This window comes from Ammodytes marinus (genome assembly GCF_949987685.1).
Source record: "Ammodytes marinus genome assembly, chromosome: 13".
NCBI classification, from domain to species: domain Eukaryota; kingdom Metazoa; phylum Chordata; class Actinopteri; order Uranoscopiformes; family Ammodytidae; genus Ammodytes; species Ammodytes marinus.
Window position 1 is genome coordinate 17,192,716 of NC_137217.1, and position 25,111 is coordinate 17,217,826.

At 40.2% G+C, this 25,111-nt stretch overlaps 1 protein-coding gene and 1 long non-coding RNA gene across 2 annotated transcripts; both read left to right on the forward strand.

Annotated features, from left to right (window-relative positions):
• The first annotated feature begins 420 nt into the window (after positions 1–420).
• LOC307259382 lies at positions 421–2,904 on the forward strand. Its single transcript, XR_013845154.1, has 3 exons — positions 421–805; positions 1,163–1,228; positions 1,745–2,904. It is a non-coding gene; the product is annotated as an uncharacterized lncRNA (long non-coding RNA).
• A 1,228-nt stretch (positions 2,905–4,132) lies between these two features.
• ankrd28b (ankyrin repeat domain 28b) lies at positions 4,133–24,829 on the forward strand. Its single transcript, XM_080039898.1, has 28 exons — positions 4,133–4,282; positions 11,707–11,790; positions 12,230–12,308; positions 12,920–12,990; positions 13,088–13,288; positions 14,826–14,913; positions 15,059–15,201; positions 15,379–15,591; positions 16,292–16,370; positions 16,506–16,620; positions 16,754–16,836; positions 17,190–17,253; positions 17,377–17,445; positions 17,552–17,692; positions 18,002–18,113; positions 18,221–18,247; positions 18,548–18,622; positions 18,728–18,929; positions 19,211–19,298; positions 19,416–19,533; positions 20,761–20,980; positions 21,290–21,377; positions 21,472–21,555; positions 21,668–21,813; positions 21,927–22,009; positions 22,175–22,257; positions 22,426–22,517; positions 23,175–24,829. The coding sequence occupies exons 1-28, from the start codon at positions 4,256–4,258 to the stop codon at positions 23,474–23,476; spliced, it is 3,177 nt and encodes a 1,058-aa protein (XP_079896024.1). The 5' UTR covers positions 4,133–4,255; the 3' UTR covers positions 23,477–24,829.
• The last annotated feature ends 282 nt before the right edge of the window (positions 24,830–25,111 follow it).

The following is a 25,111-nucleotide window of genomic DNA, read 5'->3' on the forward strand; positions in this document are numbered from 1 at the left end:
TTTACAATACAAAACATTTCTTGAATTGCCGATATTTAACATATTGCAATTTTTTTCAATATTAACACCAGCATATATGTGTTCCTTAACAACATAGTGATTTAATTCAGCTTATATCTCAAAAAACAAGTAAAAGGGTGCAGTTACACTTTAAATATGAGTCACGGTTCGTAAATAGAATAGGCTATGTTACTAAAAATAAAAGATAAAGAAAATAAGCCAAACCAAACAGAGCCATATGACTATATCCTGTTATTCGAAAGAGCAAAGCATAGCTGCGTATAATGCCAATTCATTTTATTCCGGGTATACCATATACTATAGGCTATATTCACCTTATTTTGGAACGCCCCGTTTTCCACTTCCGATTCTAGCGAGTTTATCATGCGACTTCCGGTTCAGCGCTGCAGAGCCGCGAAATAATGTAAACAGCGGCAAACAATGAAGCACAATTGAATCGTAGGGAAGAAATATTTGTTTACAGAAAGGTTCTAAACGTAAAAGTAGTACGTTTAGTAAGTTAAGTACTAAGCCATTTGTCATTTAGTAGTTTGTTTTCGATAAACTAGCTTACATCGCTAACATCTACACACACCGTGGTCGCATCCTCTTATTACGATGCGGCAGTCAGACGCCCGCAACGAGGATGACATGAGAAAGTGGCTAGATTACGGTCATATTTAGCTGTCCCTTGGAGAAGATGGAGCCATGGTGAAAAATGTCAAGAGCACTGAGTCAGTACCTTCAGAGGGGTAAAGCGGGCTGTACTAGGCTACTCCAAGTAAAGCAGCTTCAATTGAGGAAGGTAAGACAATATGTTTTTTTGTTTTAAACCTACAATGATTGTCAATCATACAAGGGCATATTTCTCTATTCTAAAGTGTAATCTCAAATTATATCATCTGATAATCTTTCCCAATATACAATTATGTGATTAAATTAAGTTCAAATGATCAGTTTTCTATGTTTTGTCTAACCAGAAAATAGAAATAACATGAAAAATATCGACTCATGTGAAGTAGCATAATAAATGTTTGCAGCTACTTTAGTTAAAATAGCCTCTGACAACACTAAAACTTTGCGATTACTTATACAATCAATACCACTTCTATTTAAACCTAATCAAATTTAACTTGCTAACATGCTTTTTCGTGTATCACAGCACAACGAGAATAAGAATCGGCAGAATCTGGCAGAGGAAGAAAGTATGTACGTAAATGGATTTGAGGTAAGTGTGTACATCTTCTCTACATAAAAACAAAATATATCCCATTTGAAATGACTCCATACACAAAGACATTATGGCATTGGCAATACACCATGTTTAGTAGTTGCTCGCTCCGTTTAAGTGGAACACTGTGCAAGCAACTATTAAATGAGATGTACTGCCATCTCTGTGCATGGAGTCGTGTTTTACATTTACACAGTTTAATGCAACTCTTTTCCACAAAATTATTTGGAATGAAATAAGATTGACTAAATCTTACATAATCAACACATTTTAATATCAGTTCTGAGACTTATTCAGGATAATCTGTGATATTCAGTCTACTTCTATGTCACAGAAAGTACAAGTCTAATAATAACACTTTGATTCAAAGTAAGTTGTTTATTATAATATTCAGATGTCTGCCATCATTAATCAGAAATATTTAGAACTGCTGTAGGCCTACATGTATATTGATTCAACCACTCGATTGCTGCTTGACAAAAAATATATTTTTTCTTTCTTCTTTTTGCACAGTGGTCAGCAGAGGAGCCATGGCTGTCGGGAAGCCCTGATGGAGTGATGAACACTGAGTACTGTTCCAAGTGTCCAGCCTTGGAGAAATCCTCTGACGTCTCAGGAAGACCACTTCAGTAATAAGATCTCAGATGTGAACATGGGGGGCATTAAAATCACAATCACATGGGCCGCATGACTATTACATGAAGTGGTGGACAGTAAATAAGTTAAATTATTGAGTTCCAACTTTTTGAATGTCTGTACTATACTTGAGTATCTGCTTTTTTGGAAACTTATGACTTTCACTTCACTATTTTTCTAAGACATACATTTTACTTTTGAGACCACTACATTTCTGAGGCTAACAAAGTAAAACTTACTTTCAGTCTAAGAAAAGCTTTGAACTCAGCTGTGGATTGAGAGACAGCGAGATCCTCCCATGAGGCAGTTCTCCCTTTACTCACTGCCAATAAGGGCAGGGACACATTTCCTGGGAAAACCCACTGGTCCGTGTTTGTTGTTACGACAGTCACTCTTCTTTCAGGTGATTGTGCAAAATGTTGTACATTAAAATGTGTAAAGAAGTTGCTGTGTGGATTTTAGATTTTTTTTTAATTGCAATTGGCCAGACGCTCTGTCCCTCACGTAAGGAAACCGATTACAGTTCAGCGGGTACTGTAATCGGTTGCCTTACGTGAGGAACAGAGTGTCTGGCCTCAGCTGGTTTTCACAAAGTATAAGGAGAGTGTTATCAATACTTAGAAAAACAATTAAACTGAAAGAAGCAGAGCAGTGGCGTCTTAACGTGACGGGAGGAGAGTTTACCAACAAGACATATTTTCAATTTCCAGTTGGTGTAACCCCATCCCAGCAGCAATATTGCTGGGTGTAGCTAATGATGCAAATGTCTGTACAGAAATTGTGCCAAGTCTAAAGGCTTTCTATTTTAAATATATGCTACCTCGTATTGCAAATGAAATTCAGGCAGGCAGGTTGTCACTATATGAAATACAAGCAGCTTTGTAAAAACTAGATCTAAAACAGCTGTTCATTTCTCCCATCTTGCCCTAATGTTAAACATTCTGTTAATGTAGTTAAAATGTATTTCAAAGAAGAAAAAGTTTCCGGTAGTATGTTAACAATTGTTTGTTTTCACAAAAGCTGCTTCCAAAATTGCTTAATTAATATAATACATTTGAGGAATTAAAACAAAATATTTCTTTGTTGAATGCTGTTGAAATAAGTATGTTTTTAATAAACTTTGTGGCACTTTACTGTACATTTTGCATGTCTTTTGTAATAAGTACAAATTTAAAATGTTACTGTACATTTTGCATGTGTCTTGTAATAAGTAAACCAATTGACATTTAACTGTACATTTCTTGGGGGAAACATGAACTGTAACTATGGTCACAAAGGGTCCAGTCCTCCTCCCACTGGGTCACAGCATCTCAGTGAGTTTGGCACATCCACATCCATGGCTCGGTGCTGGGTGTTGCATTGTCACCTAGTAAAATAGAAAATTGTATTTCATTAATGCAGCCTACAAACAAAATAATAATTTCCCCACTGTAAACAACTCTTAGATAACATGTGCATTTACTATTTCCATAATCCACAATGATTGCAAATATCTGATCTGTAGGCTACTCAGCCTGATTGTGGTCATCATAGGCCTATTCGGCCCAATCTACATTAGTAGGTAGCCTATATTATTATCTGGTTTAACTGTTAAATAAGCAAAATATGTATGTTTACATAGAATTGAATGCAGAATTAATTAGGTAACACACGTTACATGATACATAATTTTCGTTCCGCCATAGTTTTTGTTGTTAGTAGGCTACAAATTGTTCACAAACTTTTTAATCAAACCAGTAAACAGAGGAGGCTGTTGATAGTTTGACATACCTGGATAGCACCCGGAGTGGTTTCTTCAACGTAGCTTCATAGCCAAGTCACTTCTCCGGGTAGGGATGCTATTCAGTTGGTTTATTTATATATAAAGTGGACGGAACAAACAACGGGGCTCCGCAGGTATGCTATACTAAGATCAAGCTAACCGGAAGTTCGATGACAGGATCAACAACAATGGCGTCTTCCATGGTTACGTTCCAAAATAAGGTGAATATAGCCTACTATATAGTTTACGCGGTCAGTTACAACAATATCTAGGCTACATTTATCGAGAGTGGACAGCAATGCAACACAGTGCGTCTGTCACAGAGCAGATGTTAATAACAACCAACCACTAATTCCGTTACTAGGACGTCCCCGCGCGTCGGACCAATAGAACTGCGTCTTTTTCGGGTGGGGAAGTATGGTGGCGGCAATGTTATGGAGTTTCCGCTACTGCTTCGCTTCCATGCCATCAGGTTAGGAAGCTAGCACGAGAGCTAAGCTAGCGTCACGCAGAGGCCTCCAGAGGACCAGCGGGAGAGCCAGACCCACATGAAACCACACTGCTATTCGGCAGGAGACGAACATACCCGTATGAATCTGCATGAGAACAGTTAAAATCCCAGAAATATGGTGGTTCTCAAAATTCGAGACCAGGTAAGCGTCCATTGTGTCAAAAGCTCACCCAAGTTGAAGCTACTGTGGGCTGGCTAACGTTAGCCTAGCTGCCCCGATTACAACATTCGCCTGCGGAGTATAATTCGAGTTTCTAAAGGTTATTCTCTGAAACCGAAGCATTTCCCTGTGCGTTTCGCGTGAAGCTATGTGAAGAAATAATGAATTCCACGTAAGAAGTGAAAATCAGATACAGTACGGTGTGTTTGGTGAATCACATCATGTCATGTTTTATTTTGGCGATAACAACAGGCATCACATTTACAGGGACACACATGCTCGAGCGGTTGTTGAGCTGGAACCAGCGTTATATCTTTGATATTATCTCCAGCAATTAGCGAGATCCAGCGTGATCATGGGCTTCTCAAATGGGTAGTGATTAGTTAGCATGTTGTGACCAAACAATACAAAACCGGGCTTGGGTCTTCGCTTCCGACTGACACTACGATTTGATATGAGCCACTAAGTATCTCTGTAATGTTGTGCAAAATGAAGACCATACCAGCGAAAGCAATCTGTTGATTGTGTCGTTACTGTGACAACTGGATGAGTGGGCCACCTTTATGTTAGCTTCCTCAGCTGGTGAAGCTTTAATTGTAGCGATAAGATTGGATAACGTGTAAACTCCTAAATAACGCTATCTCACCGCGTTCAACGATTTCCCTAACTAAACGCTTTTGTCTTGTTCGAATGTCACCACTGTGTTGTGGAAGTGGGAATCTGTCACAGGTTTTGTGCCCTGATCAGTTTGGTTATTTCCTTAAGCGGGTTTATAACAGTGTTATAATCAGCCTTCCGTGTTGTCCCCTTGCGGGTGCTGCTAATCATTAAACCATTCCTATTAGCTATGCAGGAAGACGTTGTTTACTTAAATGTAGGCCTATGTATAATGTTTTACTATCTGAATGGTATGCATGCAGATAAACTGCTGTGTAATGGTTATGATAGATATATTAAGCGACTGGTAATCTATCTATAAGCAGAGTCCCCTAATTTAAATAAACACTTGCCACCTACTTGTGAAAACAAGAATAGCTTGTTGTTATCATTTAAGGGCTGTGTGTTTTGGATATCCCTGCTATTCCTGTACCATAGGCCTTCATACATGCATCGTGTACCTGGGCTCAATGGAGTTGCCAAAGAGCTGTCTCCATGGTGATTGTATTAACTAGGCTGGCTTGGAGAGAGGTGGTGCAGTCGTGCAGCCACAGAAGCATAGCAAATCTCCTTCACCAATTGTGCAGGACTGGAGAACTGTAAACAAACCACAAAAAAATGCTCAATTCCTTTTCATGGTGGAGGAATATACAGAAATCATGGAATTGAAACAGTTTAAGAAGCACAAGTGCCTGCTTGTTTCTCTGAATTTATCCCCAGTAACTCTAACCATGCACTATTACACCCTGCAGAAATTCATGGGCGTCATAATAACTGAATGGAAGGATTGTCTTGTGTTTTTAGAAATGCGACTGTAAGCCACTTGGTCCCTAGATGGTAATGGCAGTCTGTGTCTTGCTTATTCTAAATGTCTATTGAGCATCAGTTCGACCACTGAAAAGCATCATGTGGTTCAAATGTGTACAAGGGCATATCTTATCTTTTCCTGTGGGTTTCAGTTAACTTCAAAGGAGATAATGTGCCAGGGTACTGTATGTGTGGCTTATATTTTGATTTAGCCACGGCAAATTGTCCAGAATAGATTTTTCCATCAATAAACTAGGTTTTATGTTTGACCATTGGGTTTGTTTAATCCTGCTGTTTATTGCATAAGGACATGCAGTAAACATGTTTTATTTTCCTTTGGCTTAATGCGAGAAGGCTTGGCTCTCTGCTCCACTTGCATCAAACTTAAAGAGTAACATGTGAGTGACACTGGATCAAAGTGTGGTTGTGAGACATTACAGCATATTTGGGAGCACTACAGAAAGACCAGTTGGAAACAGTCAAAGCTTGTTCTTTATGATATGGTTTGTAAAGTACTATATGCCTGGCTCTAACAACATATTAATAGGCCACACGGAGGTGGATCGTGCCAATGAACAACTTAGGCTATGTGTACAGAGTTCCTCAACCTGCAGAAATTTGACATGCATCACATTAAGGCCATTCCTTATCAATAATATGATGTTATGAATGGATGTAGAGCTGCAACGATTAATCGACGAATCGATAATTAATCGATTATTAAAATAATCGCCAACTATTTTGATAATCGATTAATAGTTTTGAGTACTTTTTTATTAAAAAAATTCCAAATTCTGATTTCAGCTTCTCAAATGTGAATATTTTTTGGTTTCTTTAATCCTATTATGACAGTAAACTGAAATATCTGTGTGTTTTGGACATAACAATACATTTGTTCGAGAAATTAAACGACAGATTAATCGATTATCAAAATAATCGTTAGTTGCAGCCCTAAATGGATGTTGGTCATCTGAGGGATATGGGCTGATGCTCAATAAGAAGTGAACCAAGGAACAGCACTATTCCTTTAGACCTATTAACAATAATTTATATTTGAACCTATGTCTATTAGGCCTTTCACACCGCCGCAAAATCGGCGCTAGTTCTGGGCTTGTTCGGAGTTAGAGCCTGTGTTTTGGTTTCACACCGCCAGAGAGCCTGCTCCGGGCCGTAAAAACCGGGGGAACTCATACCCCAGGATTGAGCAGGGTTTGATAAGAACTGCTTGCGCGAACGGTTGGGGGAGGGATTATCCTGACCAACCAGAGCAACTCAAACCTCATGCCCGCCATATTTAAAAACACCGCTACTACGAGACGTAAACATAACATAATTACCGAACGTAGCGATCAAATTGACCGGCGAGAATACGCTGTATGGGTCCCAGTGGTTGACACTAAGGGTTGCCCGCTTGCCCGGGGCAACTGAAAATAATGTTTGGGCAAGTTGAGATTGCTTCTTGGTTGCCCGGACGGGCAAGTGGATTTTAGAGGGTTTGTCTGTAGTCTAGGCTATGTAGGCTACATGTTTTACAGTCTGCAAAACATTTTTTCTTTCGCTAACTCACACAAAATAGATCGGCTATATTCGCAATTGAGCAGCTGCGCGCGGCAGCCAGCAGCATCACGGTCGCTCTTTCGCACTCGATCTCTCTCTCTCTCTCACACACACACACACACACACACACACACACACACACACACACACACAGCCTGTGTGCGCGCAGTTTCGCTGTCTACGTTCCGAAAGCCGGCTCTATCCTACGGACCTGGTTCCGCTATATTCAAAACCCAGAAATCAATAACGTTTGAGCTTATCGATACCGCTATGGAGTCCAGTAGGCTAGGTCACATATAATTTTAAATATCGAGTCGGGTCATCTTCATCTAATTAGGCCTACTTCAGCGTATTATTCCATCACTGGACCGCATCATGGACTGTAAAAGTGTTCTACCTTCGACTGTCTTGAAGAAACTCCTTCAACCCGCTCCGTCTCCAAAAAAAAACTCTTGTCTGCTGAGCCGCTGCCGCCCATGCTGCAGACGGGCTCGTCTCATCATTCATTCAATGCAGCGGTGATCAACAAACGAGAGACTGTAGCAAGTCCCGCAGTTAAAAAATCGGATAGTTTTTAAATCCATATTAAAATCTGCAGGATAAGACCTAGTTAGCTAAAAAAAATCGCAAACGGTTCAAATGTGATGTGTTCAGGTCGGCTCAGTAAAATGAGTATTAGGCAAAGGTCAATAAAATGACATCATGATGTGTTCAAATGTAACATCAAGAAAATAAGAAATTTGAGTTTTTCGCGGGAAGCTTGAATAATAGCCTACAGTTTGGGTAAAAAACTTGTTTTCCCAGCAATATAAACTAAATAGTAGGCCTAAATATGGAATTATGACCTGCTTAAAGTCCTATCCTGAGCTCTGCTCATCTTATAAGCAATTAAAGCAATAATACCAGTTCTCTTTAAACAAAATAATAGAAAGGTATCGATAAAGATTTGGATTGTGGAATCTTTATAATGGTATCATCAATATGAATAGAAATGAATGATCCCCCTCCTTACTTACAGTATAACTGGGCAATAGCTTTAACATGGTGGACTTTAATAATTTTTTGGCACACGATCACTTTTTGGCACAATGTGACCGTTTTAAATAAGTAAAATTTTTCTGTGGAAGCTAACATTCAGCTTGACTCTGAGCTAGACTGAGTTTTCTGAGCCCCTGGGCAAGGTGCATGGCAAAAAGAGGCCCTTTCACGATGCTGCAGCAGGACCAAGCGCTTGGTGTAGTGTGATGTCATGATATATAGGCTTATATGAATTGTTGTTGGTTGTATGTGGTCAGGATGAGACTAGTAAGCTGTGTTTGCATTTAAGAGATAAGAGATCACTAAAATGTATAATTCAATTAGCCTATACTGTATATATCATTGTTTAACAGTTTTTTGGGCAAGTGAACACAACATTCGGGCAAGTAAAACATTACCTGTACTTGCCCTATGGGCAAGTGCATTTGAAACCTTAGTGTCAACCCCTGGGTCCTGTTTGCTTAAGAAAGCAAAGCGAGAGCCAACAAGTGTAAAAATAAGACGTATTCGCCGCTGTTGTTGTGCTTAAAGCTAGCGGTAGCTTTAGCGTTAGCCACAAGAGCAGCGGCGTCGGGTGACGTACACACACGTTTACAGTGACGTCATGACGTTGCTCTCTTGCCGGCTCCATGGCTGTCTCCGGTCGATGTGAAACCAACCGGTTCATAACTGGGATAAGGCTGTAACCAGTTTTGAACTGACCCCAACACCAGCCTGGAACTGACTCTTGGTTCATTTTGGTGTGAAAGGCCTATTAATGAACTGACAAAATGGCTAAAGCTGAAATTTAATATTTGGTGCACCCTAAATATATGCTGGTGCACCTAGCTGAAAAAGTTAGGCGCACCAGTGCAACCAATGAAGTGTGGAGACCTGCAACTAAACATTAAATAATTAGCTCGCCAGGCAGCCTGGTGGGTAAATGAGGGCTTTAAGTCTTATTGAGCAAATGCACTCTGCGTTCTACATCATTTTAACTGTACTTGGGGAGAAATCCAGCTCATGAAATGTTGTATGCAAAGAGACGGACTGTTCAAATAAAATATTTGGTCAGTGTTGTGTTTCTTCTAAAAAAATTAGGCTTACGCTGATGCTTTACTCTTTGCGGGGTTTCCACCATAGTCGTTTTTAAGGCAGATAAAAGCAGGACAAGATAACAAAGGTAACACTCAAGCAAAACATTTCAGCAGGTGACTTTTAAAACCTGCTGACTCTTGGCACTCTTTTTATAACAGGTCCCCCGTGCTTCCTCATCTTACCTTTTTGTTTTGAATACCCATGGTCAATGCACCCATGTAAATGAAGTGCTTGATAATAGCTATCATGACACACAACATTCAAGTATCGTGACATTTCACAGCTACTAGTTTTGGAGAAAAAACAGCAACGCTTAACTGTGGTTGTAGCTGTGAGCCCACTTGCATTTTTTAATTAAAAAAAAAATAAAAGTCTGGTAAGAGTTAAGCTTATGTGGAAGGCAGAAATGTCCCATCTGGGTATTCCATGGGTAACCAGTTGCAGCCTCTGGAAGGGATCCCCTGCCCTCACTGTTCTCCCCATCCAGTCTTCTCACTACCACAGGAAGTGAGAAAACTGCCCGATCAAAGACTCTGCTGGTGTCAGATCAGATGGAGGGGTACAGCAGTGATTATCTGTCCAACTTGACCCACGAGGGTCCATTTGCTCACATAAGTATACAGTGTGTGCCTGTTGATAGAGGTCATTCGTCTCAGCATCACTTTCCAAATCCATTATGAGTCATAAAGTTATACGCTGTGAGCAGGCAGTTGGTGACATTGTCACAAACAAGCATTTGACTGTAAAATGGCATGAACAGTGACAATCAGCTACTCTGTCAGACCACGCCATGGGTCTGACAGAGTAGCTGTGGAGTATGGTGAACATGATTGGGCTAAAAGGACTCTCTATTGGATTCAAACCGGTCATTTATGGTGCTGCAAAATGATGCTTTTCCAATCAGTGACCTGGTCTTTACTAGTGTAGAGGCATCACAATGACTCGTACTTACAAATAATGCATTCAATCCTGAATATCGGTTTAGTTACATGTTTTCAAGACACTACTCACCTGGGTAATCTTTGACTTTTTTGTGAGGAGTGAAAGTTAATATATGAATATTTTTGCAAACTGGAGATGGGAAAATATCATGTAATATTTTGCTTTTATAGCACAGCTCATGGTTACACAGGAGTACTTTCCCTGTGTATACGCTAGGTTTGCCCTCTTATAATCGACCAAACGTTAGTCAACCAGAAAGGGTAATGGGTCGGACCAGATTTCATTGGTTGCTGATTGTTAAAGAATATCAAATCCTTATATCCAGCTTGTAGACCTGATCGTCCGCAAATGCCAGTAAAAAAAACTAATTGACGACTACTGGTCAGCAAGAAAATGTCTTTGTCGGGGGCATCCCTAGTATACGCCCCTAAGAAAGGCGGAGCCATTTTAACTTATTTTTAAGAAGCAAGGGAAGAAATGGAATAAAGAGTCAGACTTCACAAAAAACTTAAAAGAATTTCTCCCTTACTTGAGTTTTCTTTTTACTTTGGAAACTTGGTTTACCTCATCATCTTTGCCACCTCTTGTCACGTTGTGAACCAGAAAAGCTGTGGACATTATTATCTTTTCTTTCTTCTTTTTATTTTTTATTTTTAACTCCGAAGATGCAGACAGTCACAGGAAGTTAGTTTTGCTATTTAAGTATGTCAGGAGTTAAAGTGAAGATGGACACCAAAACAAAGCCGGACTTGTATTTATTGAAAGTTTGTGATATTTCTATCCATGCCTTGGGATATATGTGGTTGTGTTTGCCAACAGACTGCAAACACCAGAAGGAATGAGAAAGTGGTTGTCGGTATCAATCCTGTCAGTCTCTCTCGAGCGTCCTCCGATTTGTGGAGTCATCATTTTGTGACATGTCGTCCATTTTAATTACAGCACCAGCCTGCTCTAGTATATATTTTTTTCTCTTCCTAAAAATGTAACAAACTTCTCAATGCTTCATTCTGTTCCCTTTTAAAAAAAAGGATTTAAAATAATATTAAAGGGCTTTAGTTTCTAGCAGCCTGATTGTGTAATCCCCAAACAAATGAGTCTTGTCTGTATTGTGTCTCTTGACAACAAGGACCCTGAGGTCTCTAAGGGCTGAATGGTTATTGTTTTGCTCAAAGTTTGACCTATGCTGTTGGTGTTTCCAAGGGTTTCACTCCTTGGGTCTTACATTAAATCTGTAACTCTGTAATAATGAATGCTGAGCTTGGTTTACAAATAAACCACTGAAGCCTTGAAATTAAGTGGATTTTGACACATTCTTGTTCTTTTTGCAGCCTTCTTTGCTGAAAGCGATTTTTAATGTGGACCCAGATGAAGTACGCTCGCTCATATTCAAGAAAGAGGATGTGAATGCACAGGTAATACCAACTCTCACTCATTTCTGCATCCGTTTCCTCATATTATTGCTATATTTAAAAAAAAACATCCCAGCAACACTGGATTTTAAAACCTCAAACGTAGAATTGTCCTTGAACAGCCCCATATAACTCTTTCAGTTTAAAGTTCCTGAGTACAATAAGTGCATAGTTTTTTTTGCAGTTCCCAATGCATGGTCTATTATTGCATTCCTCACCATTTCTGCTTTGGTGGAGGTAAAAAAGGCTGGTTTGTACCGACTTGTTTTTCCGGCTTTTTAAGTTCACTTCATTTTGCCCTGCTCTTGTAATTTTAAAGACAAAGTTACAACCCATCTGCACTATATGAACCACAAAAAAGTAAAGAAGGGAAACAAAATGAAGATGTTAATTTAGTCTCTATATTCAGTCCAAGTAATGTCTTTGTGTTCACTTATTACAGGACAATGAGAAGCGAACTCCTTTGCATGCTGCTTCCTATCTCGGAGACGCAGAAATAATAGAGCTGCTGATTCTTTCAGGTATGTTTTTCTCGTGAGAGGAGTAATAAAAGAGTACAGATGCTGTTGATGTGAAATACAACCATGTGAATTTCTGTAAAACCTACATTAGCCGCTCATTTGTTAAATATGAAGGGGCAGAAATGACTCTACTGCTTTCAAAAATTGACCATTGTCAATCAATATGTGACAACACTGGTCAAAGACATGATATCAATTGGGAAGTATGTTTCTTCATTATGTCAGCATCGATGTAAACCTTTTGAAAATCTCTTTGGAAACATAATCACCTTACTCCTTCTTCGGGGTCCTGACCGTTTTTCTTTCTTGCTATTGAGGGGAATGGTAAATGATTGCAGATGTTAACCTGAGCATAGTGACATATTTCAAATGTGACACAGAATGTTGTCAAGCATGTGTGGCCAAATGCTACATCTTCATCTAATATTTTTTAAATATCTCAACGTGCACTCTTTACAGTGAGTGTGGCCTATTCTAATGCAGATTATTATAAAAATTAGAAAAAAGATTTCAAAGTGGATGTGGTCCTGTTGTTGAAATGTTGCACTAGATGTCATTGTAACTTTATGACCTTTAACAGTCTTAACAGCCAGTGTCCTCTTGACTTGTAGGTGCCAGAGTAAATGCCAAAGATAACAAGTGGCTAACTCCTTTGCATCGGGCTGTGGCCTCCTGTAGTGAGGTATGTGAATGTAAAACACTAGCTGTTGGCACATTGATTTGACCAAACCCAAACGGCGTGGAACCCTAAAGCGCATATATTTCACTCCTCTTTGCAGGAGGCTGTCCAGGTGTTGCTGAAACACTCTGCGGATGTAAACGCCCGAGACAAGAACTGGCAGACGCCGCTTCACATCGCCGCGGCAAACAAGGCGGTCCGCTGCGCCGAGGCCCTCGTCCCACTGCTCAGCAATGTGAATGTGTCTGATAGAGCAGGCCGCACCGCGCTGCACCATGCAGCCTTCAGCGGTCATCTGGAGGTAATATAGAAAGCTGAAAGAATTGTTTGATTCCACTGTTTGAGCCGTGCTTGCTGTAGTTTTAGGATGCCTTATTAATATTTGTTTTGCCCTAACAGACAGAAATGGCATGACTTATGTATAGAATTTGCTTTGAAAAATAGAACTTGTGTTAACTGTGAAGAGGCCGTGCTCACTATGTGGCAGCTACAGTCTGTCCTCCTGACCCTGCTGTGTTTTAAGTAACCACCTCTGCACTGCTCACATTAACAGAGTAAGTGTTATTCTCTCTGGAGAGCATGTACCATGTTCGCCATTTTTGTAATTTATTGGTGAAACCGTCACACTAGGCTTGCTGTGGGGTGTGTTTAGCTGGCAGTAAATGTAAGCTCCTGATCCTGAGCTTCTCTCAATGAAAGGAAGTGTTCCTGCTTGCCTCCATAAATGTATAAACACACAGTGGGCATTGTACCATGTACCACAGAAATAAGTACCAACTGAACAACTCGTTGGAACATTTATGAGGTATGAGGTGACACATTTAACATCCCGCTAAAGTTTGGCTACTACCTACTGTTACTCTCTACCTACTGTAGCCATAATAGCTGTGTCCTATATCATTTCAGACGGATCACTGAACTGACCTTCTGTTGTATTGGTTTATAGTGCAGTTTTGATTGGACGATTGGTTAATGATAATCAGCTTTTTGATCTGGACACCAGGCCAAACTCTCGTATTGGAAAAGCCACAGCTCAACCAAGAGGTCATAGCTTGTTTTTAACTACAATACATTTTCAGTCTACTTTTTCCCCACATGGATACAGTCTGTTATTCATAAATACCAAATACATTGTGGTGCCACGCACAAGGACACTAGGTGCACAGTCTGTGTTTGTCCAATGTCGAGTGCATGCAAATTCATTATTGCAATGACCTACTCTCATGCAAATGACTTATCTTAAAGGAAGGAAACGTCTAATCAAGTGTTTATGCAAATGCATAGTGCATAAAAGCTGACCAGAAACCCTTTTGGTTAAGCAAAAATGTTCCAGTGAAACACGCAACAAATACCAAGCTGAGAACACGCAGCTGTAGCCTATGCTTAACTTAATAACAACCCATACATTTACTTCTACATGGGTTCATTGTGATGATTGACAGTTTCCTTCTTAATGTCTTCTTGTTCTGTTTTGTGTACATGCACTTTGTGTAAGTAAAAGGTCAACATGTTTTTCAACCCACATGTTAAGCAAATTAAGAGGTAATTTAATTTAATTTAAGAATTATTTAATTGAATAATGTATAGGCTTGTGTGGGCTCATCAAATTCATTAGATTAAACTGGAGTAAGCTGTATGTATTAGTGTATGTGATAAGGGCCAGGTGCTGTTAGCCGTCCTTTAGCCCTTGTACTAAGACATTTGAACAACACATACACTGTAGCTAAAGGAGTTGCCCCACTGGTTGAAATAAAGCCGAATTAGAAGTGTTCATGTTGCACTTTCCCCTGACACATTTCCTGATTGCCCTTCTTTTTTTCCCCCGGGGCTGTGTTTAGATGGTGAGGCTTTTGCTCTCCAGAGGAGCAAATATTAATGCCTTTGACAAGAGGGACCGCCGTGCTATCCACTGGGCAGCCTACATGGGTAATAAAGCACATTACTCATATACTATGTCATTCTAAGAGTGATTTAAGGAAGATGGAAGATGTTTGAAAGATAAGCATTTGGTGATCTTTTGATCAATCACATATTGATGATATATCTTTTTTTTTTTTTTTTTTTTCTTCAGGGCACATAGAAGCGGTGAAGCTGCTGGCGTCTCATGGAGCCGAAGTGGCCTGCAAAGATAAGAAATCTTACACCCCCTTACATGCAGCGGCCTCCAGTGGAATGATCAGCGTTGTCAAATACCTCCTGGATTTGGGGGTGGATGTAAGTTTCACTCACAAGCTCATTGTTGTCTGTAGACTAAAAAGACAACTGAAATTGAATAACTCATAGCACATAATTATGTGTGTATATAAAATTTAAAAAAAGTGACAGTATAATAACCAGTTTGTCTCCATTGTAAGAGTTTCATGACTACTCTCTGTTTATCTTGTTGACTAGATCAATGAGTCCAACGCGTACGGCAACACGCCCCTCCACGTGGCCTGCTACAACGGGCAGGACGTGGTGGTGAACGAGCTGATTGAGTGTGGAGCTAACGTCAACCAGGTGAACGAGAAGGGCTTTGCACCTCTCCATTTCACCGCCGCTTCACGCCACGGAGCGCTCTGCCTGGAGCTCCTAGTGTGCAACGGTGCTGATGTCAACATCAAGGTGGGTAAACTCCCGCATGTCGCTTCTCGTTAACTTAACACTGATTACTTGGGGGGTGAAAACATGTCTCGTTGTGGTCTGGGAAAGGTCTTGTGGAATAACTGGAACCACCTGATACATCCAAGTCATTGGGAAAACGCCACACCTATTAAAGGTGTAGTCAGCGATTCTGGAGAATGCTTGTTGTCAAAATCAGTGAATATCTCCTTCAAATGCACTGTGTGCACTGAAAAATTACATAATACACAGCCTATGGCTCTGTAAACTGGTATGTAAACAAAGGCAATGTATACAAAGGGGAACCACTGTAGCTTACAGAGCCTAGGCTGTGTATTTATACATAGCATACAGTACGGACAGGTTGCAGATCATGAGATATTCACTGATTTGGAACTGAAGTGAATTTGACAACAAGCATACTCCAGAATCGCTGACTCCCCCTTAACCAGTCGAAACGAAAACCAAATATTTGTGGTTAAGAGTCTGTGTTTGAACAGTTTCACTTGTTCCTTGTGGGTGAATCCAAGTGTTTATTTGTGTTACTAACATAATTGCACAATAACTTTGCTGTGACCTTTTTCCTGCAGTTGATAGTTGCAGCTTGATGTCTTCTCGTTGTGTTTTGAAGCTTGTTGTTAGGGGGAATACGCTTTTAGTAAAGGACCTACATTGTGACACCATTTAATTTGTTTTACTCCAGAGTAAAGATGGTAAGACTCCCCTCCACATGACAGCCATCCATGGGAGGTTTTCTAGGTCTCAAGCAATCATTCAGAATGGTGAGTTCCTTTTTAAAACTTCTGCTAAACTTAAGTTTACTTCTCACGCTGGATTGTAAAACCAGAACGATTTCCTAGTGTAACACCAGTTATGTGCATATTTTGATTTTATTTTTTGATTTTATTTTCCTGAAGGAGCTGAAATTGACTGTGAAGATAAGAATGGAAATACACCACTGCACATCGCAGCTCGATACGGCCACGAGCTCCTCATCAACACTCTCATCACCAACAGAGCGGACACAGCAAAGTAAGTGAGACTGTCTTCAGAGCTGTATGTTTTAAAGTTTTTCCAAAGCCAAAATGTGATACTGCCTCCCCCTAAGATAGCACCAGTGATATTTGGGTGGCACTGGCTTGATTGTGTATTTTTATTTTTTCAGACGAGGGGTCCATGGTATGTTCCCACTGCATTTGGCTGCTCTCAGTGGATTCTCTGACTGCTGCCGAAAGCTCCTCTCTTCAGGTGAGCAACTATTCTTTCATTTGGTGTGGCTAACCACAGTAGTATTAAAGGTGGAGTCTGCAATTCTGGAGACCGCTTGTTGTCAAAATCACAGTGTTAATACAGAGCCTAGGCTGTGTATTAACAACAGATTAATTTTTTTCAGCGCACACACAGTACGAGATATTCACAGATATTGAAAACAAGCGGACTCCACCTTTAACTACATCTAGCCATTGTATAAAATAACACAAGCCTTGTTTTACATTTTTCCTTTTTTCACTTTGATATTCACTATTTTCAAACTGTTCAATATCTTTTGCTGTATAGCCTCACGTGCAGGATCTTGTTCACAATCCTTTCTTCTGATACAGGGTTTGATATTGATACTCCTGATGACTTTGGAAGGACCTGTTTACATGCTGCAGCTGCTGGAGGGTGTGTACAGCTGAATAGTAAAATATATATTAAAAAAATAATATGTGTTTGGATGTAGTTCATGAGAAAAACATATCAATATATGTGTTAGTTCATCAACCTCTAAATCTCCTCAATCCTCAGAAACCTGGAATGTCTCAACCTCCTCCTCAACACGGGGGCAGACTTCAATAGAAAGGACAGCTTTGGCAGGTTTGTCATTTACTTGTGGATTTGGATCAAGAGGTTTGTTCTCTCCTAGCTTCTTGGTCAAATTTGAGCAGGGAAATGATCTAGGTTTGCTTTTATTCCCCCCCAGGACCCCTCTGCACTATGCTGCTGCCAACTGTAACTACCAGTGCCTGTTTGCTTTGGTGGGCTCTGGGGCCAGTGTCAACGACTTAGACGAGCGGGGCTGCACTCCTCTCCACTACGCCGCTGCCTCTGACACAGATGGAAAGTCAGTAATACTTTTGAAAGTGCACTTTTTCTTAAAGGAGGGGGTGGATGTGCTTGGAGGCGGTTACGCTTGAGTTGCCTTATTGGTTTTGCTGAAGTTAACAGTTCAGTTAACAGTGCTAACTCGTCACCTTTCGGCGAAATTCAATGTTTTGGATAAAAATATGTCATCCATGTGAATCATGTAGATCCGAAGTGTTATGTTTTGTGGGGGAAGGAGCCTCATTCACTAGTTTTAGTGCATATGGCACTGATGACTTAAAAGACGATTTTCTCGGCTTGAATACAGCCTCTTTTTATGTGTCTGCAGGTGCCTGGAATATTTACTGCGAAATGATGCAAATCCAGGGATCCGGGACAATCAGGGCTACAATGCTGTGCACTACGCCTCTGCGTATGGACATCGCCTCTGCTTGGAGCTAGTGAGAACCTTATTTTAAACTCTATAAACTGTCAGCATTTCCATATTTATGTATTGTTACTATATTGTAATGATGAATTAATCGTTTGCCCCCACTCTGTTTTACAGATTGCAAGTGAAACCCCCCTAGATGTGGTGAGTTGAATTTGTACATTCCTTCCTTGTGTGTTTTTGGAGTTTTATATGTAGGAAGAATCGGCCTGAGTGTGGGACATACACATAAAAGAAACGCACTGTATTGCTAGCTTGCTCGTATCTATCTACCCAGCAGAAGAAGAAATATCAGTCTGTCTACTCTCAGACTATAATCTTTTGTCTGACTTTTGCTTTCAGAGTAGGCCACTATGCCATGTAAAACTGTTGAACTAGTATTCACAACTTAAGCAAGTGATACTATCTGCAGTAGGTTCTAAATTGTGTACCTGGTTTGTGCAGCTAATGGAAACCTCAGGGACAGACATCCTGAATGAGTCTGATGTCAGAGCCCCCGTCAGTCCCCTGCACCTTGCTGTGAGTAATGAGAATAACCCATATCCTATTATACTTATAGTGGCATTTCCTCTCTCTACCTCAGTGTATCTATCTTAACACATTCACGGTAAACTAATCTTTCAGGCATACCACGGTCACCACCATGCTATGGAGGTTCTGGTGCAGTCCTTGCTGGATCTGGATGTGAGAAACAGCCAAGGGCGCACACCCCTAGACCTGGCTGCCTTTAAAGGCCACGTAGAGTGTGTGGATGTCCTAATCAACCAAGGAGCTTCCATCATGGTCAAAGACTACACCCTGAAGCGAACCCCCATCCATGCAGCAGGTATGGGCCTAGAGTTTAAGGCTCATAGATTTCCCTACATGTGACCAGTAGACAATCCAATATACTATGATAAACTGGCTATTTGATACTATTTTTTCCACTGTACTGTATGGATTTTCTTTTTGTGGTGCAAAGTTCTTTCTTGTGAAGAAATGTGTATCTTTGTATTGAGAGGTGCCAAATAAATAAAGTGTATTATTATTATTAGTAGTAGTAGTGTTGATGTTAGTAGTAGTAGTAGTATTAAGAATGCTAAAGGGGTGTTTTTTCTTTTCCTGCAGCTACCAATGGTCATTCAGAATGCTTGCGTTTGCTGATTGGAAATGCTGATCTTCAAAGTGCAGTAGACATTCAAGATGGCAATGGACAGTAAGTTAAAAAAAGAATGGTTTTGTTTGTATTCTGTTTTTGTTTCTCTGTTTTTTTATTTGTTTATCCTCTTATGTTTTGAATCATTTCTTGACACTATTGACTGTTATCTTTTAGAACCCCTCTGATGCTGTCGGTCTTGAGTGGACACACAGATTGTGTGTATTCTCTGCTAAATAAAGGATCCAATGTAGAAGCCAAAGATAAGTGGGGCAGGACAGCCCTACATAGAGGGGTAAGAAGATCTTTCATACATACACTTACACATTCTGTACTGTGGGTAAAGTAGTTCTTGTACACTAATTCTGAGTGTTTTGATGTTTTTGTTTTTTTCCTTTTAAATATACATATTAACTGCTGTTGCTGATGTGACAAATATACTAGGGCTTTCAAAATTAACGCGTTAACGCAGGGTGATTAATTTCTGGAATTAACGGCGTTAATTTTTTTAACGCATGCGCAGAATGATCCGCCCCGTATATCCCACCGGCTCTGTACTACAGTCGCTCTAACGTTGTGGCTGACCCAGGATCAGTAGCTGCGCGCAGCCAAACATAGCAGCACGTTAGCCCGTGCCGTGTTTTAAAGTTTTAAACTGCTAACGGTCACTTCTGTGTCGGGGGCATAGATAGTATATAAAATCAACTACCGCGGCTGGCAGTTGATGTCGGGAGCTACAGGAGGAGAAACATTGTCCACTCTGTTCAGAGCCCGCAAGGACACAAACGTCTGCAGTTTTCAGAGGTGTGTGTGATCAAACATCAACATAACGTCGGCTTCCTGGTACACATGAACAGTCCCCTAGGACGTGGTCGCGTCTACAAACGCACGCACGCACAGACACACACACACACACACACCGCGGACTGTAATCAAGTTGTATTTAAGAATGCACAACCTATAGGTTCACCAAATAAATGGCATTCTATAGCCTATCCTATATTTACCCAAAGACAATTGAATTATGGTTTGGTTTAAATTTATTTTCAGTATTAAAACCATAATTTGGATTTTCAATTAATAAACATAGCCTACTAATTTTAAATGTACATATCCACCTTCTGTCATTTATCTTTCCGTTCATACAACAATATACAGAGAAAATTAAATTTTTTCGGGCATATTTCGAATGGTAAAATTAATCGTGATTAATCTACAGAATTCTGTGATTAATCTGATTAAAAATTGTAATCGTTTGACAGCCCTAAAATATACAAATATATATATTTTTTTTTCTCTCCAACGATCACTCAATAAGCGGTTAACTTTTGTTTTAGGCAATGCTGCCCTCCCATTTTGTCTGTTGAATAAAGTCCATTCACAAATAGGAGGGCATAAATAAGGAATACTTTCAAAAAACATTGGTTAGCTCTCCCTAAACTCATTTGAAATTAATGATCTTTTAAGGATATAATCCATCAACAGCTAAAGCACTAACTATCTACTGTATTATGTCGCACAGTCGGTGACCGGCCACGAGGAATGTGTGGAGGCCTTGCTTCAACACAGCGCCAACTTCCTGGTGCGAGACTGTAAAGGGCGCACACCGGTCCACCTGGCGGCAGCGTGTGGACACATTGGAGTACTGGGAGGACTGATGCATGCTGCCCAATCTGTGGAAACACTACCCATCCTAACAGACAACCAAGGCTACACCCCACTGCACTGGGCCTGCTACAATGGTACAAAGATGAGTTTGGAGACCTTTTAATAAAAAAACAATACATTTAGTAATGGAAAATAAACTTAAATTAAATACAGGCAAGTTTCCAAGAAATAAATCAATAATGTATTTGAAATGTGCATAGACAACTTAATTGATACTTGTCTTACTTAGTCTAAATGCAGTTCTTTCATGAAATTCCCTTATGGACCCGAAGGTCTAAATTTCAATAACACACTGGTATGGATAAATGTCTCAAGAGAGCCCTGATAGTGATCGCGTCACAGAGATGAGGGGCTAATGTGGTTGATGCTTTCTTTTCTTGCAGGTCACGATACGTGTGTGGAGGTTTTGCTTGAACAAGAAGTTTTTCACAAGGCCGAAGGCAATTCTTTTACCCCCCTCCACTGTGCTGTGTAAGAATTTGAGTCGTCTTCTGTTCTGGATCAATGCAGAGGACTAGAACCTCCCACAGAAGAAATAATAATGCTCTTCTTCTCTCTCCATTAGGATCCATGACAATGAAGGCGCCGCTGAGATGCTGATAGACACTCTGAGCCCTACCATTGTCAATGCCAAAGACAGTAAAGACAGGTATTTACGCTCGTTAGCGCAACAGGAAAGAAGAGTTTTTGTGACATTAGGTGTGTTGTCTGATGCTAGGCCAACCTGTGTGATCAATTATTCTGTACAATTTCTTTTGCAGGACTCCACTACATGCAGCGGCCTTCACTGATCATGTAGAGTGTCTCCAGCTGCTGCTGAGCCACAACGCTCAGGTCAACAGTGTGGATGCGGCAGGGAAAACCCCGCTAATGATGGCTGCTGAGAATGGGCAAACAAACGCTGTTGGTAAGAATACTTCTCCACTTGAACCACTTCACTGGAAAAATATCAATGTGGCATGTAGCAAACCAGTTCTGTATTTAAAAAATATATATATATTTTTTTTTTCATATTTTTAGAGCTGCTTGTGAGCAGTGCGAAAGCAGATCTCACTCTGCAGGATGCTGTGAAGAACACTGCACTTCATCTCGCCTGCAGTAAGGTTGGTATTGCCATACGGTGGCGCTGTTCTAACATTCCACAGCAGCAAATAAACAGAATGTTACTGAAAACATGTGTTGACATCCTATTAAAAAAGTGTTTCCCTGCACATTTATAACTGTGTGCTGTCGTTTTTTTATATTTATCATATACCTGTTTTCTACAGGGACATGAAACCAGTGCCTTGTTGATATTGGAGAAGATAACAGACAGAAACCTCATAAATGCCACTAACGCCGCCTTACAGACGTATGTATCACTTGTATAACATTACTGTCTTGTCTCTAGCTGCATCTGAGTGATGGAATGGAGTGGTAGTGCCTTACTGTGGGGATTTGAATTATTAATGTAGAAATACAAATAGTAAAATATTGACTTACCTTTCGGCGCAACCATGTCTCATCTTTTCTTTTGAAGGCCTCTACATGTGGCTGCAAGAAATGGGTTAACTGTAGTGGTGCAAGAGCTGCTTGCAAAGGGAGCCAGTGTACTTGCAGTCGATGAAAACGGTAAATTCATTATATTTTTCTTCTATTTACCCTATCCTTTATGTATTTTGGGCTTTTATAATACTTTAGGAATTGCCACCTAAACATTCATTCTCAAATGATTGGTTACCTACAGCAAAAATACCCTTAAAAATGTTTTAATCTTGCACTAAAATCAGTAAAGTATTTCCTAATACTGAAATACAGTTCAGGTAGCAATATTCAGGTCAGAATACTACTGTAAAAGAGGAAATTCAGTCTTGCAACTATTTTCACAAAAACATATTTATTGTTACATTCATCTTGCACAAATACCAATAATAACCTAATTTCTGCTTCTCAAAAGTAAGGGTTAAGAGCTTTTCTTTGCCTTACGTGACGCTAACACAGTATGGGGACTGTTGGACAAAAAAAAATTAACTATTTATTTCACGCATTCATACATTCGTACATTTATAAGACGGACCAAATGATGGATCAATAAAGCTATAAAATAATCTCAATAATTACAGTATTTGTTAGTTGAAGCCCTAATACACACACAGTCACATATCCTGGCCTGTTTAAGATGTGTTTACTGCTAAATCATTCCATAGAAATCATACCAATTGTAGAAACTTTGTAATGCATTTGTTGACAATAGTTTGTCTAACACCGGAGCACTGTCATTGTTTTCAGGTTACACACCCGCCTTGGCTTGTGCCCCCAACAAAGACGTGGCGGACTGCCTCGCCCTAATCCTGGCCACCATGATGCCTGTGTCCCCCTGCACCCCAGCAGCTCCCGCCCTCCCCTTCAACTCCGTCAACCACTACACCACCACCACCACCAGCCCCTCCAAGAGCGTCACCTTGGACAGCCTGCCCGCGCTGCGCAGCGAACACAGCTCCTACTGCAGCTTCAACAACATCAGCCACAACGACGGCAGCGGCTTATACAAAGAGGAGGAGCTCAATGACTCAGATTCAGAGACATACTGAGGGGCAAGTAGGAGCCAAGAAATGCATAAACAGAAACACACACTGTGTCTTAAATATCACCCACCGCCAGCTTGGGAGGGCCAGAGGAACGGGGGGGAAAAGCCCCAAAAGGAGCCTTAAGAGATCACCCAACCCCGACCACTACCAAGAGAGGGAGGAGGCAGCAGGCTGGCCCCACACTCATCCCGACCTCATACAGCACCAGGTGTCCTTCAGCTGATATACTGGACCTCAGTATAACTGCTGCTTTACCAACACTGACTTCTTGAGTGCTTCAAACTGTTGCTTGTTGGGGCCGAAACAGCGACTTTTGTACAGCAATAAAGATGCTGAAGAAGGGGGATGGTAGCACTTCACAGAGAGCTAAACCGACAGGGACCAAAAGACATGGATGCATTTTTAACCCAGTTTTTAACTGTGTACATGAGTTTTTTTCTTGGGTTTATCAGTTAGTAGGCGGTGTGAAAGGAGCCAGTTTTCATTTTCTGAAATTGTCTTGATGAATTAGAGAAAGTTGATCTCTGCGCACACTACATCTGTGAGAATGCACTTGTCCTTCAAGTCATACATGGGAGGAATCATTTATTTTTTTGAGATCAAAATTTTAATATAGCCATGTTCATGTCTTAAAACTCCTTATCCTGTAGAGAAGAAAATCTGATATAATGAACTCGGTAATTTAAAAACATTTGATATGTGAACCAGGCTAGTTTTAAGTTGATCAACCTTACCTTTGTATATTGACCTGTCCAATGCGGTTTAGTCTTTCAAGAATAAATTATTTGTGTACTTTCGGTTCCTATTTATGTGTTCATTTTGTGCCTTCATTAGTTACTGAGAAAAGATGGGGTTTATAGAGGCAGCTTTGAAAGTACAGTGATGTGCACTAGGTAAGTAATAAAACATTTCTAAGAGGCACTGATCCAGTACTGAGGTAACTGAGGCTCCGCTTTGTGAGAAGAAACACTGTAAACCAATGACAAGACAGCGTTTGATTTTCTGTTTGAATGACATTTCTGCTCTTATATTAGTCATGAATGTTGACAGGTTTTGCTTGACTTCACCTTCAAAAAATAACAAAACAAAAAAACCACTTGATCCTACCATGATTCAAAACTACCCTTTTTCTTTCTGTCGGAAATGGACTTTTAACTGGAAAAATGTGTATAATACATTTGCTAGCTTCATTAGAACGGAAATGATTTTTCTTCTTTTCGTTGATTTTTCTTTACGAGGGACGAAACTAGCATGTATATAGAAATTATGACTGTGAATTCAACGCTCCAATGAGTTCTTTCAGTACTGAGATTGCTGTATATTTTATGAGTAATAAAGAAATGAGTTATTTAACAATGAACCTGAGTCTTTTAATGGAGTATTGCTTTCAATTAGTTAAATACGAGCACACACTTTAAGTTTCAGCACACGCTTTTAAGTTTCATTTACAGATTCAGTTTTTGACATGTCACAGGAGGAAAATCACAGATTGAAATAATAAAAGTTACAGCTTACTTCCATGTAGCTGTTTCAGTGTCCCTGTGTTGTGCATGCTGACAAATATGTCACACTAATACACTTCAATAGGACAGACATTAATCATGTTGGGGCATTTAAAATATTCAACAAGGGCATAAT